This window comes from Temnothorax curvispinosus, unplaced genomic scaffold (genome assembly GCF_003070985.1).
Source record: "Temnothorax curvispinosus isolate PA1 unplaced genomic scaffold, ASM307098v1 QBEX01017059.1, whole genome shotgun sequence".
In the NCBI taxonomy this organism is placed as follows: Eukaryota; Metazoa; Arthropoda; class Insecta; order Hymenoptera; family Formicidae; genus Temnothorax; species Temnothorax curvispinosus.
In genome coordinates, this window is record NW_020226839.1 from 11144 (window position 1) to 30859 (window position 19716).

Here is a 19716-nt window from a genome sequence, read left to right on the forward strand (position 1 = left end):
TTTCACAGTTCAATAAATTGTAGATCAAATATGTCATTTTAAACAATCATTTAACAATAATTACATGATTTACAATCTAAACATATTTTGTGAGATTGTTCCGCATGAAAAAAAGGATGAAAGAAGTAGACATAGTTGACATATATGTACATTGCAAATAGATTGAAAAGATGGTATAAGATGGTTATAAAGTGAGTAATAATATATATCTATATAGGGATCATAAGCCCCGAATAAAAGCGTTCGGTTTTACGTATGTTTATTAAAGCTTCCGCAATACAATTTATTAATCATCGTTTGCACAACCTTACGTTTCTCCTCGCGGCGTGAACTAGAAGATAAATTGCACTTTCGTACCAAAAGTTCGACAGCCGCTGGCTCGATACTTAAATTTTCTGTTTCTTTTCCTTTTTTTTTTCTTTTCACAACCTATTCCTTCGTTACGAAGCGGTACGTCCTCGATCACGCTTGTGTTCTTCGATTTTTTTTCTTCGATACAATGCCGGCATTGGAAGATTATCGTTTTTTACCATCGACGACGCGATGTAATAATAATATATAAAATATAATTATTTCGGAAATAACGCTCAGATCTGTACAACCAAAAAATTATACACTCACCGGTCTCGTACTTATAATCATTTCTATTCTCGTTTCTTCATTAAATCATTTACTTTTAATATTATATATATAATATAATATAATATATATATCTCTATGCATGTAAACCTATGTAAATGTACATATACTGTCGATTCTGTGTACTTAGTCGAGTTTACATGCTTTACACGGCACCACGCGGATGAGTATTTAGGACAGCGCGATCGCTCGTACAAATGAACAAACGAGAATTAATTAATAATCTTTTGCGATTTTACGCGAATGTCGAATTAATTTCAATCCTCCTTCCAACAATCTCTTCGACTTTATGTAGGTCCTTAGAATGTACAGGGTGACTTGTCATGCTGACCTGTATGTTGGTGCAACAACCGGTACACAGGTTGGGAGATCCTCGAAATTTACAAAAGTTTTGGAGAGAAACTTTAAATCTCAACGTTTATGTAACTTCGAAGGATCTACAGATGATATTGAAAACCGAAGGATCAATGCGCATTGCCAGATCTTAGATCGCTGAATATCCACAGGCGGTCTCATTCGCCCGGAAGTTTTGATGGATCTTTAAAATTTATCGCTTCCATGAACATCCGATATTATGAATTTACTCAACTCTTTGCGAACTTTTTACTGCTTGTGTGAAGCGATTTCTATACAAATTTTAGAATCCATAAATTTCGATTTTATCGACTCCACAGATTCTTGAGCATCTATTTATAATTTCATAATTTTCAATTTAAAACATGGCATTTCTCGAGCTACAAATTTTAGCCATTGATCCTAGTTTCAGGTTTTTACATTTCCGTGACTTCTTAATTTTAAAGATCGTTCCTCTTATTTTGTCGCAAAGGTTGTATTCAGTGGATTTTCGGATCTAGACATGTATCGTAGAAAACAGAGAGAAAGAGAGAGAGGAACTGCGACAAACAGGTAGCTGCACCTAAGGGGTATTGTGACATAACAAAGAGTCCCCGTTTGCGTTGCGCGTAATGACTTTTGTGACAAGAAAAGACTGAGATTCAACAAATTGGTCGCGTCGTATCGTCGATGTGTTCGCTTAATAATTAATCAACGAATGTTGTTTCCTGGTCGAGGAGCACTCGTGTATTTTTTCAGCCATTTGATGGCATACACAGGATACCGAAGCCCTTGCTTACGCGTGCCTCGTTTATGCGATATACAACAAGAAAACGGCATGCACATAAAAGAGGCCTTTAAGTTCTCATTTCGTTACTCAGTACCGTTACGTTATTCCTAGTTCAGAAATGAACAAAACACATAAATGGGATAACGAAGAGATGGCTCATTGCAAGAATTCCTCAAGCACGAAATATTGCATATTTGTTATACAATTATAATACTATGATATTATATAATAATGTGATATTACCGTATATAAGATGGATTTAAATCTTGTGATATGTAACCGCGAAGTACCTAGATTTTTTTCAGATCGCAAATTTTCAATTCCACAGGTTCTTGGTGTTACGTACCATTTATTCTATTTCTCTATCGTTTATATGGATCTACAAATCCTTAATTTCACAAATTTAAATTTCTTTTATCCATAGATACTCTCACACACACACACACAAATTCAATCTTTCATGTAAATTTGTAAAAACAAAATTCTATTTTTGTATTCGTTTTTTGTAAAATTTGCCTAATTCATCGGCTTTACTTCGCTCTTAAATTTCAAACAAAACGCCATCCCTGCATTATCCCATTTTTATGTTTCTAACAATAATTATTAAGCATCAATGTCAATATCGTCAATATTTAACGACATTCACATTACTTATACGTTTCGACTAATACGTAATCGTTATCTCTGATTAAAAAAATCGCCTATCGAGCATAAGTGTTTTTCAACCAGTACGCATACGACGCCAGTTAGTATAAAAGTTTACAACACGCATTCGCAACTTTCATGTGTATATGTACATTTCTTTCCCAAATAAAACTTTCCGCCTTCTTCCTTCACCCGCTTACGATAAATAATATATTATTATTATATTAGGACGCTCAACACGTATCCATCCTAAATGAATTTGGCATAGGAACCTTGTTAACGCACGCATTGTTGAGCTCCATCTCTAATCAACAATTCTAATACTGTTCGTTCAACCGATACGAATCGCGCGAAATCGATTTCACCTGCTTCCGAGAATGGTCACGAATGTTCCATGACGCGAAGCCACGCTTCGTAAAATGTTTCTACAAAAATGTATAAAGTACGAATTAATACATAATTACAGATTGTTGTATATACAAACGTACAGTCTCGTCATGGAATGGTATACGACAATATATATTATATTTAGATTAAATAAACTTACGATTGACCCTCTCTTGTATAACTACTTGTACAATATTAAATCTCTAGTTAGAAAAAAACAATAATTGCTTGATTTACAGATCTATGGGTGTGATCCACTTGGTGTTCCAAACGCACTTGGAAACATTTCATCCTTGTTGTTTGTCAAATGTTAAACAAGGACAAAATGACTCCCTGAAGCGTTTGAAGCGTCTAGTGGCTCGCACCATACGATATAAGATCCTTGGATCCGCCGATCATTGCTTGCAAATTCTTAGAATGTAGAAAAACTCGAATTTTTTAGTACATGCTTTTCTGAATCTTAATTACAGAATGTATTCTAATTTGAATCCTAATTGTACAAGGCCCCTAGAATAATTTTAATGGCATGATTTTTTATATGTTAGATATACTGGATTCTATCCATGATTCTGAAAAGTTTTTTCTCCGACAGTCCCCGGATCCATGAATCTAATATTCGTAATAAAATTCGGCGGAATATTACAGTTAATTAATATTTATTTTATATGCCTGCGTTCTATAGATTTAACTTGTTACTGTCTTTAGTGCCAATCAATGTGTGAGATCAATAAAAAAAGAACAGTTTTCTAAAGGGAAAGATAAAATTATAAGCGGTATGTAAGATGTTCCGATAGTAAAATACGTATTTTGTTAAAATTCACGTTATATCCTGAGTTCATCTCGTCCATTATCTTTATCGTGTTAAAACTGTCTCAAAAAAGAGGCTGCCAGTTAAATCTATATATTAATTTTCCAGGTCCATTATACCCAAATTCTATTACAAGCTGCAATCCGTAGCAGATTGCTCAAACGTCGGTGACTCTTATCGATGTTCGAGAAGAGTTCAATAATATCGGTGCCCGAGATGTGGAACTCGAAAGTCGAGATTCCACTGTAACGTGGGTTCAGTTCGTCGCGTGACTGTTTCTACGTCTTAAAAACACTCTGCTGTTGACCGGGTAGACTCTGGTCAAGAGTATGAGCGAGCTGCCCAGGGCCAGTTTGACGGGTGCTTGGCGGCCGCCGGGTAGCCTGATGAACACCGTCGCCACCGCCGCGACGCCGTCGTCGGTGGGCTCGACAGCCACCGGTCTCACGTCGCTGTGAAAGCTCACGTGCTTGCCCCGTCTGCCCTTACGTTGCGGCGAGCTCGGGCTACACTCGCCGCCGTCCCGGTCGTAGAGTATTGTCGCGGAGGCAAACGGTCGTTTCGCCATGTGCAGCATCTCCACGACGTGACGACGTCGGGCACGGCGTAAGTCCGCCGTCTGCTTCGCCTTCCAGGCGACTACGCACACCGCTAGGAATAGGAAGAAGCAGGAGAAGAAGCACGAGAAGAAGACGAACAGATCGATGTGCAGTTGATCCTGACGGAAAAAGATCATCCCGTAAGCGGCGCGGCCGTTCATCTCCGGATTCGCCGGGTCGATCGCTCGTAGCGCGATGTGAAACTTGGTCTGGCCCAGCTCGTGCTTATCCTGCGGCAACGTCAGTACCAGTCGATTCGTCAGATTACGGATCACCAGGAAGGTGTTTCGCCTCTCGATCGTCAGAAAGCTGGCCAGGTCATCTTCGAGCCAGCGCTCCATCACGAAATACTGCGGCCCGGTATTCCACCGAGTCGGCTCTGTAGTGGTACCGTTAATTGCTCCAAAGTGAGGATGAAACTCAACAATCTGGAATCTGTTGGTGGGCTGATCAGGCCGCAATCTGAATCTGTTATCTAGCTCAACCTGTGGATGTAATGAGTATTTCAGACATCTTTTTGATAGATAGATATAAGCATTGAAAATTTATAAATTTATAAAAATTGGTAAATGTATAATAATGTAAATCTATTAAATATGAGAGATACATATGTTTGATGTAGTAAATTATCGTTTTTGATATTAGCATAATGGCAAAGTGATCTTTATAAATCGTTTAAGAATTCAAAGATTTAAGATAGCTTATTTATAGATAAATTTTATTATATAAAAAAAAAAAAAAAAAAAAAAAAAACAATAGATATGTAAAAAAAAAGAGAAAATGGGTTACTGACAAAATAAACTAATATTTTTATTTGCAAAGATAAATTAGTTTAAAAATGGAAAAATTAAATAAGAATCCGTACATCTTGATATCCAGTCGATGAGTTCAAAGTGACGACGAAGGAATCATCCCGAGGACTCAAGAACAGATCCAATGCACCTTGGGTGACATCCACCGTCACTCTGATGTCCACGTTCATGAATCGCGGTTGCACCATGTAGAAGACGGTTTGGCCAGGGTTTAGGGGCTTCGGTTTCAACTTGCACTCGTCTGAAGTAAAGAAATGGAGTAAAATCTCATTTTAGACGCACGAAAACGGCAAAATATCGAATAGCTTATAATAGAAAAAAGAGGATACGAACCGATATTTCCTCCATTTCCTCCACACAAAATAGAACGTTGCAATTTAAGAAGAAAAATAAAAACTTGATCAAAGTGTCGAATGTGTTGAGTATAAATACATACATTGTGAAATAAAATCGTAGTATCGGTATTTTTTCGAAATAGTATTGATTGATACTAATGTTAATTATTTATTTTCACATCAATTAAAAAAAAATCACAGAAGTGATTTGGAAATAGAAATGCCATTACGAGTAAAGTGTTACATAAACCGTTGAAAAATAGAAACATTATGCAGATGAAGATCTTGTAAGGTAATTTTTGTGCATTGGATTAGTTGTTGTATAAAGATTTAGTTTATCATTTGCACGGTTTTACGCTCACCTATTAATTTCGAGTCGAAGCACATTTTATTGTCGACCGTGACGGTCTTGTAGCACTGGTGACCCATCGTCGGGGTGCCGGCGTAATTCTCCCTGCACTTGCTGCATTGCACCATCCAGCACGGCGCGACGCCCGTGTTCGTGCCCTTCACGGGGCCGCTGATGCAGGACGGCTCGCTCTCGGTGTTGTTGCCGCAATTGCACTTCTCGCCGGTCACGGGATCGCACGTGAAGCCGTGGCCGTGGCACTCGCAAGACCGACACACGTCGCGAAGGTCCTCCGTCCCGCGGAAGTAGCCGGTCATGCATTCGCCGCACTTGTCGCCCCTCGTGTTGTTCCCGCAATCGATGCACTTCGCTTTCGCCACCGGTCCCTCCCCCAGCTGCTTGTTCAGCTTCTCCGTCGGCATCTTTTTCAGCGAGTCCGGATCGGGCACGGTCATGCTGTCGTTGATGCAAATCCGAGTGTGGCCGTTGCAGTACTCGAGACACGGCACGCACTGACCGTTGTCCGCGGGATTGCCGACGTACAGAGGCTGGCACTTCTCGCATTGCTTCCCCATCGTGTTGTTGTGACACATCGTACAATTGTCGAGCTTGTCCGGGCCGGCGCAATCGCTGTGCCCGTTGCACTGGCATTGAATGGAGCAGTTCGAGCCGACGTAGCCGAAGTCACAGCGGCAGAGATCGGGCTTCACGCACGTGCCCCTCACGCAACCCTGCGTGCACATGGGCACGCAGATCTTCTTACCGAAGTCGTTCCCCCAGGTGGTCTCAGTCTTGTATCCGTCCCCGCATTTGCACTCGAAGCCCTCCTCCAGGTCGAAACACTTCTCGCTCTTCGGCGAACACGTATGATGCCCATTCTCGCACTCGTTCTCCGGTGGACAGCGGACGTAGTGCCAGGAGAATTCCGGTTTTGGCATCGCGTTGAGCAACGACATCGTAACGTTGTCCTGCGCCTCTAGAGAGTCCACGTGATACGGATGCAACGTCGTGGTGATCGGCGGCGCCTCGACCTCCGGGAAGTGTTGACGATAAAGCATCTCGCAAGTACCGCCGGCCGGATGGTCCGCCGGTGCCTCGAGCGATCCCTCCGTGCATATTCCTTGACCGGTTATATTGGCAGAGTCCAAGGAACACCAGCCGCAATGCGAGTGCTTCAGGCAGGTGCTGCACTGCTTGAACACCGAGCACGGCTCCGGGCAGTGGTCCATGTCCGGGCTACGCAGCACCAAGCCGCAAACTCCGCCGGCGCAGTAAAGTGGCTGGTACGATGGGGAGATGCACTCGTTCAATTGCGTAGACCACCGACACTCGCTCCATCCACCTTCGGCCCCGGTACCCTTCAGGCAGCTTCTGCAGTCCTCGTGCTCGGAGCACCTCTTCTCGCACTGCGCGCTGCTCAGCTTGATGCTGGACCGCTCGAAGATTTCGAGCAGCACGCAGTTCCAGTCGTAGACCGGCTCGCTCGTTAGCTTCAGTCCCAATTCGTTGGTTTTCAGAACCTGCCTCGTCCAAACGCATTTGTCCAGGCTGTTGCATTTCTCGCAGTCGCTCGCCGGGCACAGTCGTTCTCCACACTGACTCACGGTGGTCACCGATGAACTGCATTTGTTCGACTTCTGCTGCTCGTCGCAGTCGCTTTTCGTCGAGATGCACTTGCCCATGCCGTGCGGACAGTTGGTGCACCACTTACAAACCGGGTCGTGCTCTTCGTAATACGGCCACTTCGCAAGACACTCCGTGCAGGTCCTGAAGTTATCGCAAGTCCTGTTCGTCCACATCGAGTTGCAGGACATCCCGTTTGATCGTTGCGCCTGAGTCACGTTGATGTCACACTTGTCGCCTCGGTTGCTCGACACCTCGTTCGAGAAACAGAGGGAGGTGTTGGTGCCGTTGAGAGTGGTGACGGCGCAGAACGAGCAACCGAAATATTTTCTGCACGTGTTCTTATCCTTCCACAGATTGCATAGATCCTCCGGTATGTTGATCAACGTGACGTGACTCTTGATACCACCGTCGAAGCCGCCAACAACGTAAACGGCGTTCGACTCCGGATCGGCATGAGTCATCGCGTGGGCGTACGCAGGCGGGGGCGGCCTGCCGATCGTCTCCATGTCTTTCGTTATTAAACTTATCCACATATTGCACGAGTATTTGTACGCTATTAGCGAGTCCGATGTGTTGTGAGGATTCTGCCGACCGCCAAATATCACCATGTATTCGTCCGTCGTGACCGCGGAATGAAGGAATCTAGCTTGAGGTAAACTGCTGCCATCGGTGAAGTCCTCAAAGGGTGGCAGTACAGACCACGTTCGTGTCTTATACTTCAAGGCGTACAATTTGTTCGAAATAAACGTTCTATTTATCGCATAAGTGTAGCCACCGAAGACGTAGAAGCTATCGGACTTACTATGATATACCGTGGAATGGCCGTAAACACCTAGGGGTCCGTTCCCTGTAGTGTTCACTGTGTCCCAGGTCTCAGTCTCCAGATTGAACTCCCAGACAGTGTCTAGGTATCCGTACTTAGGACTGAAACCACCGATCAGAATCAGGCTCTCCGATTCTCCGTCTCTACGCAAGGTCAATGTGTGACCGGCTAAAGGCAGTGGCTCCTTCTTTGACTCGTCCTGCACAATTTGGCTCCATCGCTGGTTCTGCAAACTAAATTTCCAAAAGTCGTTGAGGGTATTGTTCGACAGTCCTTGTACGTCCTCGTCCTTCATTGATAGGCCACCGTAGACGTAGATCTGTTGCCTACTGTGAACAATTTCGGCGGCGTGAAAGTACCGGCCCTGCGGCATGGACGCCTCCGACGTAGATTCCACTGTCACTGGCATCCACGTGTTGTTCTTTGTGTCGAAGAGTCTGATGTCGTTCAGAGGTCCGTGACTGAGCGAGTAACCGCCGAACATCCACAGACTGCCGCGCCGATCGGCCACTAGGCTGTGTCCGAAGCGCGGCAACGTCTTCCTCAAGTGATCCAGATGATCGGCCAAATATTCTGAATTGAAGAGTTCCGTAAATATTAGTTGATAGTTTTTGAGCTGGATTGAGCAGTCGCGACCGCCGTAGCCTGGCACGCAAACGCAACGGCCATAGCCCTTGTCGCAAACGCCACGTTTCTCAGAAGCAGTGCAGTTATTCGGACAGATCTCCACGTCGCAGTTGATGCCGACGTAACCGGATTTGCAGAGACAGTTACCGTTGCGGCACTCGCGGTTCCCCGGGCAGTTGTTGCACGTCATTATCACGTAGCTCGCATTAAAACCCTCCACTTCGTCCAGCTGCTTATAGTGCACTGTTAGAAACCCGGATTTCGCCTCCACCGTCACTGGATAGTTGGTGCTCTCCGTGCAATACACGCCCAATAATTGGCTCTGATGACCACCGGTAGATGAGACGAACTCGGGCAGACCGTCATACACGTACACGCTGTTCTCCTGGCAACTTACATTGATGTCATCGTGGATAGTGAATTGTATCACGCTCTGAATCGTTGGTGTCGCATCCAAAGAGAGAGCCGTCTCGGGACTGACAATCCACAGGCACTCTCTCGTCGGCGAGTCGCCCATATAATTGTCCCAGAGCGAAGATTGGGAGTGTCGGCTACCAAGGCCCTGTTTCCCATTTCCCTCGCCACCCAACATACCCCGAGACATGCAGCCATAGTAGCACATTCCGCCGTCTCGCGGATCTCCGTAGTAGCCCCGTTTGCAACGCTGGCACTTATCGCCCTCGGTGTTATCGCGGCAGAAACACATGCCGGTTTGTCGATCGCAAACGTCGAGCTCCACATCGCCGTGCCCGTTGCAGTTGCATTCGCGACAGCCCAATGGCGTGGTCGCGTTCCCGTAACTTCCTGCCTTACATTCTTCGCAGTAGCGTCCAGTCGTCCAGTCTTGACATTCGTCGCAGATGCCTGGTCCCTGAAAATCGAATTAAGATAGCAATATTATTAATTGAAAAACCGATTGCAAATTTTCGATAATTAAGAATCAAGGAACAAGTTTTGATTTTCTGTGTACAATTTTTGTTCGTTGTACCTGCAGGCACGTGGAATGGTTGTAACAGCCGCAGTTGGTCCGACAATCTGGTCCGGTCCAGCCCAGGTTGCACTCACACTTGTAATCCGGAGCCTCGCTGCAATAACCATTGACGCACCTCTCATAACAGGTCTTGGTACAATTCTCTTTGCCGTCGCCGTTAAAACCGCGCTTGCACTGACAGCTAAAGCTGCCGTGGGTATTAGTGCAAAGCGCATCGGGATGGCAGTCGTGCAAGCCGAGATCGCACTCATCTACATCCGGACACTGCGCGTACGCCCAGCCAGACTCGTCGGCCCTTAGACTGCTATTCCGGTACTCGTTGATGACCGCGCTGCAGTTGACGTGAGCCTGATTGAAATCGCCCTGGACGCACATGCCGGTGATGGGATTCTCCAGGCTGTAGCACCAGCCGCAGCTGAGCGAATGCAGACAACTGGAGCAGTTGGAGTGCCGGCTGCAGCTCTTGCACTGATCGTTGCCGGTGAGCGATGAGCCGCTGCGCGACGTGACGCCCATCAGGCCCGCCTGGTCCATCCACTCTCGACATAGGCCAAACTGGTACTCCGACGTATACACGGAGAACGAGAAGCATTCCCGCGTGGCCTCGCACCACACGCATCTACCGCGCTCGTCCAGGCACTGCGTGCAATTGGAGCGTTGTCGGCACGGGATTGGACACTGATCCAAACTCACCACGGCATCGGGTAGTCGACCGATTCGTGCGCACCTCGCCTCCTCTGTCCACCATTCGCACAAGTTGGTGCCCACACAGGACTCACAGGAGATGTAGTTGGAGCAGTTAGCGCACGCCGATGGTGTAATCGTCAAGTAATGCCACTCGCGTATCGTCTCGCCGCGCTCCTCATCCCAGTCCACGTCTACCGCGCAGCTTTCTGTCTCGTTGGTGGAGCGCGATAGGCATTGATTGGTAATGTCACACCAACCACACGAGGAATCAGTCAAGCAGTGCAGGCAGTTCCCGTACTGATGGCACGAACCGTTCTGATACGGTTCTAGATACTCGAAAGTGAAGACTTTCGGATTCTCCATCTTCTTGTTATGCGTAATTTCCATTTTACTCGCATAAGCGTAGCTCGCGGTCACCATTCTTTTCGACTCGAAGTCCAACAGATAACGGCCCGCCTGCAGCTCCATCGGATATCCACTATCTGCCCATTTCGTCGGTATACATTGCGATGTCTCCGCGGTTAGATTAGCGACCAGTTCCTGAGCAGAAATTAAAAATTATGGATAGTTTAATTATAGTAAAACTTAAATACATTAAAGTCATTCGATCGGTTTATGTGCTACAAGAATATTCCAATTCTCTTTTCTTGAATGAATAAAGGCAAAATTATTTTAAATTATTTTTTTAAACACTGTCTTTAAATTGGTGCCCACACACAACTCACAGATGTAGTTGGAGCAGTTAGCGCACGCCGATGGTGTAATCGTCAAGTAATTCCACTCGAATTCTTCTTTAATAATTTTTATTCTTTTTATGACTTTCCAATACAATTAGAAAGTATGGCACAGTTGCTAAATGGTAAAAATAACTCACCAGCTTATTAGGATTATCGTCTCGCGATACGTGAAGTGTCGCACTGTTATAACTGACGCAGATCTTCAGATGCTCTGCCGCACTGTCCCAAAGGTAATTTGGCGGTCTAAGAAAGCCGGTTAGCCTGGCGATCATCTCGCCGCCCAGCGCCGATTCCGTCTTCGCGCCTTGCATGGATGGTACGTTGAAGTCGACCGTAGTCGCGTTCACTATGGCGACTGAATCGGGCTGGCTGAAGTTCACTGGTGGCTTGTACTTGAGAAAAGTCAAACCCGGTCTCTTGTCCATCTCTCGACACTCTTCGACCTTGATAATTTCCGTGCCTTTCGAACCCCACCAGCCCGGTATCTGCGACGGCGTGTCGTCCCGCAGGCCGCATACCCCGTAATTGTCATCTTTGTGATGACAGCGAGCGTTTTGGACACACCATGTGCACGTGCCCAAATTTAGTTTATTTGAGACGGACTTCTTACCGCGGAAATTCGTGCCCCAACCGCCACCGGGCTGTCCGTGTATCAGACAAGAGTGACAGTCGCCTAAGGCAGGACAGACTCCCGGACAACGCGTTGTCTGTAAATTCGTCGTGCAATTGCTACCTATCGTCCGACCGTAGCATATCTGCAATGTGCCAGGAAATTTCACACATTAGAGCGTAAAAACGAGAATTGTTTTATGAATCGTATAGGAGGTGAGATTAATAAGTAAAATACCTCATCCGCAGAACACCAGCCACATTCGGGATTTGCCGCGCACTCCATTAGGCTCTTGTGTCTCGAACAAATTTGCTCTGGCTCGACGTAATCCTCGTCTCCCGGTGCTAACATGGGCGGCAAAGTATATGCGAGAAGATCTGCATTTACATTGCCATGATACCCACCAACGAGTAGCAAGGTATTTCCGTTACGTACATCTGCCGCATGAGCGAATACACCCTGTTGCTTAGGATAACGAGAATCTAAGGAGTAAAAAAGTAAATTTTCAGTATTCTTAAATCAATATAAAAAAAATTTTATGTAAAATAAATTAAATTTGCCTTACCTTTATCGTTTAAGCCCAACACATCGTGGCTCACCCAAGCATGACAACCAAGATGATAAAGATACATCTGGTTATCGTAACAGATCTCCTCCTTGTTATGTCTATGAGAATATCCACCGAATACCACCAGATAATTTCCTGCGGTAATAATAAATAAAGCATTATGTATTTTAAATTTTAAAATGCATTAGACACTATAAATCTATCATCGAATTTATATACATAAAAAACAATTTATGTACAATTTTAGCATTATTTATGGTATGTATTTTTATATAAAACAAGCTTTATACACGTAATTTAAAGAAAAAAGTTATATATCTATATTTATATGTTTTATTCTAAAATTTATTTTACTTAATAAAAACAGATAATTACCTATGATATTACATGTGTGAAACGCGCGTTCTCTCGGCACGTACGTGTCTCGCAAGTGCGCTCTCGGATAATGGATCTCGGACCAGACCTTTCTGTCCAGTTGAAAGACGAACATTCGATCCGACAATTTACTGAAACGGGCAACGCTGGCGACCACGCCGCCGTACACCAGGAGAGAATTGGTAGCACGATGATATACAGTCGAATGCGCTACCACGCGTACATCAAGTTCCTTACCGCCTCGAGGTCGCACTTCTATCCACCTCTCATTAATTGCCGTAGGATCCTCTGTAATTATGGGTTACGCTAATATTTGTCAGTACAAACTACATGTTTCATGTGTATAGAAAGTATAAATATACATTCTTTGGATTTTTTTTTCACTTTAATAAACTGAAGATAAATCAATTTGAACTTACCTAAACGCAACTTGATCTTATAAAGGCTGGACGAGAACTCTCCATCAACGGTACTACCTCCGAACAGATAGATATAGTCGCCTGCCAAAGATAGAGTGTGCCTTGTCAGTCTGGGTGGGTAGAAAGGGGAGTTTTTAGCTCGTAAAGTCCACATGCGTTTCTTCACATTGTAATGCCACAGCTCGTTCGATAGAGAACCGTCTTGCACCTTTCCTCCATAGACCACAAAGCCATCTGAAAATACAAAGACTTTATTCGTTTTGCCAATGATAATTGCCTAGTTTAAAGTTCACGATTTTTTAAATTATAAATTATACGATAATTTGCTTAAAGTGCTATGATAGTAAATCAGTAAATCACAGTAATTTTTTATGTTTTTTTTCATTTTTTGTCTGTATTTGTAATAAGTGAAACTGACAGATTTCTCTTTCCTTCTTTCTCATTAAACATATTTTCAAAAAACATTTCCATTTCTTAGATTCATTATTATATCAATCCAGTTTGTCCGATTCAAAACAGATAAAGGTAAAATAAAAATACTGGTTCCGAAACAAGGTCTTATCTACTATTCGTTCCGCCTTATATTAATTAGCGCTATAAAACGTAATAAATTTCAACGTGTTGATTTTTGTACAAAATTAGCAGCAAGTTCCTTTATTTCTGCAGTATAAAATTTTTTACCGTGTTTTTATGGGCATAGATTAGTAAGCGCTATATATCGACAGACCTTGGTATTTACACGCAGCGTGACCATATCGAGGACTCGGCTTGGGTAATTCGTCAATGGTTGGCTCTGTAACTTCCTCCTTCAGCGAATCACTCGTGGTTAATTTCGGATCCGTAAACTCTGACATGAAAATATTATCTTCCGAAGATCCCGCCACGATTTGCTCTTCCCATTTCATGTCATCGTTCTGCATATCCGTTGCGTCACGTTCTCTGTGTAAGTTTTCCAAATTTCTGCGATATCTTCTATAAACAAACATGTAATAAAATATTACTTTAACTTGAATTGTATAGGGGAGCATTAAATGCTTCTTTCGTGAAGAATCATGGACATATAAAATTTTACATGAAGTAATAACTTGAACTAAATTTGATGAATCTTTACTTATGATAAAATTTCCAATTAAAAGCACGTAATTTGTAATAAGCATTTTGTATGTACAGAGAGCTTACCAAGCTTATCTACATGAATAAAATACAAGGTTAGCAGCGTATTATTCTGGGTTTCCAAGATTGTTTTCGAAATATTGAATTAATGAGCGTGAGCTGTCACTTACTACCTTGTTGACATTTGCGAATAATGCGGTCTTATATTTCGCGGATGCTTTCTTCTGGGATCGTCGTTCCTATCGATCCTAATGGTACTTCTGCTTTTCTCATTTTCCTTATCCTTAGGCATATTTCTGAACTCTCGCGAGCCGTGCTGACCGCCGTCAGCAGTCCGATCGAGCAGGCCAAACGTATTGTTATCTTTGATGCTTGAAAGCACCTTCCAGAATAAAGATGACGTCGGTAGGCCGTATATCTCTTTGGCACCAGGATTGCGTTGTAATTCGGTAGCGATCAATGTAGGATCTAGATATTCGGCAGATGCAGCACCTTCTGCGAGTGTAAAACAGTATTGAGAAGTTATTTTCTTTTTTTTAATGTTATAACATTTAAAATAGTAAGAATTTTATCACGATGTACATTGTAATAAATTAATATTATTTATTATATACAAAAGTTGAAAATATGTAATTAAAATATAATTACCAAGATTATAAAGAAATATAACAATTTATCCTAAGATTCTTACGTGAAATTTGTGCATTAATTTATAATTACCTAATACACTTCCGTATTCGTCTTCCCACTGACTTGTGCTAAACCTGTATACTTCCAAGTCACTGAGTATATAATTGAGATCATAACCGCCGAAAACATAAAGTGAGTCTGTTTCCTGAACATAAGTCGCGGTATGAGCTGCGCGCGATCTTAGTCCACCTTCCGAATGTGAAAGCCAATGCCACCTACATAAATAATTAGATTATTATAGAGATCTTTTTATTTCTACACGTCCCATCTATTATTACATATTAATATATGTAAAATTTAATACAAAATATAAAAAAAAAGTAATTTTGTTATTTTACCGTTAAATAATAATGTAAGTATAAAGCAAAGACGTATATAATTTAACAGGCTAACGTACCGATTTCCTTCTGGATGTGTTTTATGCAAAGAACAAGATTGTCCAGAGTATCCATTGTTGCATTTGCATCTTTTTATCCCACAAACACCGGCGTGACTGCAATTGTTTGGACAGAGAGCTCGGGAACAATCTTTACCTCCCCAATCGTTTTCGCAGAAGCACGTATTGTTAATGCACTTTCCATGATGAGTACAATTGTTCGGACAATCCGTGACCGAAAATTCTGCATGAAAACCATCTAGGACGTAATTTGTGTCACTATATAATAATATCAACATCTGTAAAAAAAAAATAATAATGTTATAGTATCTCGCGCTATATAACAACATTTTATATCATGTTTCATTTCCGTTCATTATTATTACGTAATTTTATTAATAATTTTATTAGTAGTAACCTATATTATATTTTAATTATATATAGTGTTTCAATATATTTTTATATATAATATATAACTAGTTTACATAATCTTTTATTATGAAAAATTATATTTTTTATATTTAATTAGTGCCATATAACATCAATCGTTAATGCAGATAATACGTCACTGTAAAATCTTTAATCTGTAATCCATTATAAACGTTATTACCGTGGGATACGTATACTTACATAACCAGATGATGACGTCACTTGCTGCGGCTCCGTTTTGCCACTAAAACTACCCAGAAGCGGTGAGCGAAAGGAATCCCCATCATAAACAAACACATAGTCATAACTACATTCTGTGCCCATCGTTCGAAAGCTTAATGTAATAAATTGGCGGCTATGGTTAGCTGCAACACAGAGACAAGTAATGTGAATTGCATATTAGTTGTACTTTCCTGCTGTAAGAACGGTAAGTACTTTTATCCGTACCTTTGATGAGCCACTCGCAGTGAGAATCTTGAGTGTAATTCGAGCCCGTGGGTCCATCGCTGATGATTCCCCACGAGTCCGTGAAGACCTTTCTCGTCTTATCGCACGGCACTTGCTTTGGAGATGCCTGCGGAGCTAAATAGAAGCCCGGCAGCAGGCAGCCCCATATGACAATCCATGCTGCGGTGGATATCGTCCACCCCATCACAGCGTGTTCACCTCAATGTCGTTTAACAGCATACAGGTCATCGTTCATAGACATCAGATGATTCCTTGAGCAATTACAGGGTGTGGTATGTACAGAGAGAGTCATATCTGGGAAAAAAAAGGACGTACAGTTTATTATTTTATTTACATGGTGTCATTGAGGTTTTGATACCAGATAAGAAACATCTTCATCCATCCAAGAATAAATTTGCACAGCTGCATGTCACATTGCAGAGATTAACACAGAGTTTACGGGATACGTATTACGACATATGCTTAGACTTTAAATAACCGTTTTACAATGTTCGATATCTTTGACATGTCAGATATCTCAAGTTTCGAGATAACATACAGTAATATTCATATCCAGGCATGCATCAAGAAGCGAACTGCAGGTGTTAGAAACACATAGCCAAGGTATCATCCTTGAGTTTTGAAATGTTAATATTGTATTCAGAGCACAGCGATAATTTACTCCAGTCACTCCAGAATTTACGGCGAGAAACACACGTTGAACCCCGTCCAAACTTTTACATAACGCGTAGGGAGACGAGTCTCGGGCAAGTGACATATTTTGCAAAAGTACAATGCAACCGAGTTTTCCGGGACTGTATCATTGACGTATTTCTGTAATACCATGCTGCAAAGATGATCGTCGCAGAGCGAGACAAAATACTTGGCGCCTCGGGCGCGGGGGGGATATTGTTAATCGAAGGAACGCCCGACGATCAACAATCTCTTAATTAACAAAACGGCAAACGCCACGGGTGAGCGCGCGAAACGTTCCTAGCGCGAACACACATGCCGTGCAAACGCGTTGAAGGACAATCCCCCCGGTGGCGATCCAGCATCGCGCGTGAACGCAAGGCTCTCGGCTCCTGATCAATTTGCAAATAAGCACAAATAAGCAAATGACATAGCACGCACACACACTCGCGCGCGCGTACGCGTGTCCGCGGGACTGGACTCACTGGACTGCGCGCGAATACACGCACGCACGCAACGCACGCACACGCACACACGTGCCCATGAACTTTCCGCACCTATCACGGGACGACGGCGACGGCGACGGCGACGGCGACGACGGCGACGAATACAGCATAATAAGGTCCGGAGCAACTCGCCTCGGGAAAACGTTCCTGGGAACGGTTCACACCTTCGTCGACGGGACGGAGTCGCAGGGCATCCTCCAGAATCCGGCAGAAGATACAGGTAAAGGGGAGGGGGGGAGAGAAAGATAGATGGAAGGGAAAGAGCGGGACGGGGACGAGAGCGTATCAAAACATCACGGCAGGAAAGTCGCGAGCTTGCCACCCGAATCTTCGGGTACCGCGCCAAGCACCTGGTTCACCGGCGACAACCTTAGACCTCGTCGCGGGGCGAGGAACGTGCGACGTGCCGCGACGGGCGCGAGACGTGCCAGGCCAGGCGATCGTGACGTAAAACCACGTAAAACGCCGTGAAACCGCGCCAGTCGGCACGGTGCTTCGCCTCGTTCTCGTTGACGCTTCGACTGCCCCCGGCCTCCTGCCCCCGGCCCAAAAGCTGGATTCAGACAGGACGCACGCACGCACGTCAAGCAGCGAGCAGCAACCCAATCAGCGAGGTGATATCATCAGTGGCGTGGAAAATATCGCCTCGCTGATTGGTTGCTGCTCGCTGCTACGCTTGACGAGTCCTGTCTGAATCCAGCTTAATCCATCATGGGTTTGTTCTTTATTGCTACACTGAGTTCATAGTTCATACTGCACTGCACTGAACGGAACTAACTACTCTTAACATCCCCCCTCCCCCTTGTTTATTGTCTTGCGTCAAACAATCCGTTATTTCGAAGGTCAAGAAATCAGAAAGTTGAAGACCACTCATTTGTCTGAATTAAAATTAACAAACAATTATTTTTTCTTAAAATTTTAAATCAACGATTTACTTACCTACGAGTCCTTTGAGCAACGGAAATCTTGGTAATTATTAACAGTTAATCCGACCGACATAGCCTTGGCTAGAATAAATTAAAAGAAACTTAATTCGCCAAAATAATTTAAAAAAAACTTGAGTTTGTTTGTGAGGGAGTATTCGTGTTTTGTACGTGTGTGCGATTGTGTGATGAATTTTGATTTGCGTCTGAAACATCTGTTGAAAATTAATTTATAACCTCAATAATAAAAGACCCCTAAGATGAAAAAAATCCATAGATAAGAAAAAACTCAAATGAACAAATTAAATCAAACCCCACAAACTGGACCGTATCATAGGTAAAAATTAAATTCTCTCTTACAGGATCATGTCATCCGAAATTGTAAATAAAAGTTTAAACGAAGAAGAGAAATTACCTCCAGAGTGCTATCAAGAGGATGCTCTTTATTATGATGATTATCAAGAAGAAGATGAAAAAGGTCCATGTAAGACTCATGAACAAAAACTCCAAAGGCTCGAACAATTGGATAATCAAAGATGTTGTCCGTACAAACTTAGAGAAGTGTATCCTAACATTGAAGTAATAACTCGAGAAGAATTGGAAGAACAAGCCAAACGAATTAAACAATTTAAAGAGCAAATGGGGGATGAAGGATATGATAAATTGGACAAACCTTTAAATGATACTGAGAAACAAGAGGAAGAAAATAAGGATAAATTTAAATAAATTTATTTTTTTAATCATTTAAGCGTCTTTGACACGTTTAAATTAAAGAAAACACTTGATCTTTTAAAAGATGTTGGTTCTAGTTTTATAGAGAAAGAATGGAATATTTCAATAAAACGATGCCAATTCTTCAACTAATGTAAATTTTAAGTGTCTTATTTTTTAAATCTTACAAACGTAATTGCAAAATTCATTTTAAAAAATCGGATAATTCAAAAAAATGAGTTAAATTATTGCTTTTGTAATAATGATTCATTTATTGTTGCAAAAATAGTAGTAATATTATCGATAATAATAGATAAACAAGATAAGATACACTTATCTTGTTTATCCGTTAAAGTAAGATCTACTTTAGTATTTTATTATAAAAATGAATGTATGTATAAAACATATAAAAATTTAATTATTTCTTTTCTTTAGCATTTCTTCTTTTGTCTCAGTTATGAGTTGATCTTTGGCCCATGATCTAAAGAAAACAGTGATGCCTGTTCTTATTGAGCGGGTGTCTCCTATTGTCTCATCAGACTCAAACAGTTCTTCCGACACACATATTACCATAACTTTGTATGCTCCATTTGTTGTTTTTACTCTAAAAAGTAGTTGCTCACGACCGTTTGTATTAATATCTCTTCCCAGATAATTGTCGATGGTGA

At 42.6% G+C, this 19716-nt stretch overlaps 2 protein-coding genes across 9 annotated transcripts; one reads left to right on the forward strand and one right to left on the reverse strand.

Moving 5' to 3' along the window:
- Positions 1 to 402: 402 nt before the first annotated feature.
- LOC112467216 (multiple epidermal growth factor-like domains protein 8) lies at positions 403 to 17551 on the reverse strand. 8 transcript variants are annotated; one of them, XM_025035740.1, is made up of 17 exons: positions 17466 to 17551; positions 16216 to 16530; positions 15970 to 16133; positions 15361 to 15638; positions 14994 to 15178; positions 14447 to 14768; positions 13888 to 14129; positions 13161 to 13394; positions 12742 to 13029; positions 12364 to 12501; positions 12036 to 12280; positions 11326 to 11943; positions 9762 to 10991; positions 5711 to 9644; positions 5347 to 5364; positions 5067 to 5254; positions 403 to 4686 (listed from the first exon to the last, which is right to left on the reverse strand). In XM_025035740.1, exons 2-17 carry the CDS (start codon positions 16418 to 16420, stop codon positions 3859 to 3861), a joined length of 9117 nt encoding a protein of 3038 aa, XP_024891508.1. In that variant the 5' UTR covers positions 16421 to 16530; positions 17466 to 17551; the 3' UTR covers positions 403 to 3858. The 8 variants fall into 8 exon arrangements, with proteins under 8 accessions (XP_024891508.1, XP_024891504.1, XP_024891505.1 ...); XM_025035736.1 differs by having other exon boundaries at positions 13888 to 14132; XM_025035737.1 differs by lacking the exon at positions 17466 to 17551 and adding an exon at positions 17059 to 17377 and having other exon boundaries at positions 13888 to 14132.
- On the forward strand, positions 17467 to 19207 carry LOC112467217. Its single transcript, XM_025035745.1, has 2 exons — positions 17467 to 17634; positions 18700 to 19207. The coding sequence occupies exon 2, from the start codon at positions 18704 to 18706 to the stop codon at positions 19061 to 19063; it is 360 nt and encodes a 119-aa protein (XP_024891513.1). The 5' UTR covers positions 17467 to 17634; positions 18700 to 18703; the 3' UTR covers positions 19064 to 19207.
- Positions 19208 to 19716: the final 509 nt, after the last annotated feature.

Bases quoted from the DNA above. Each gene is read 5' to 3' on its own strand.
- LOC112467216 (XM_025035736.1), bottom strand. From the start codon at position 16,420: ATGGGGTGGACGATATCCACCGCAGCATGGATTGTCATATGGGGCTGC. The intron at 16,134-16,215 runs GTACGGATAAAA...TCTGTGTTGCAG, and splicing joins CTGCGAGTGGCTCATCAAAG to CTAACCATAGCCGCCAATTT. The intron at 12,502-12,741 runs GTAATTATCTGT...TTATTACCGCAG, and splicing joins TCACACATGTAATATCATAG to GAAATTATCTGGTGGTATTC.
- LOC112467217 (XM_025035745.1), top strand. From the start codon at position 18,704: ATGTCATCCGAAATTGTAAATAAAAGTTTAAACGAAGAAGAGAAATTA.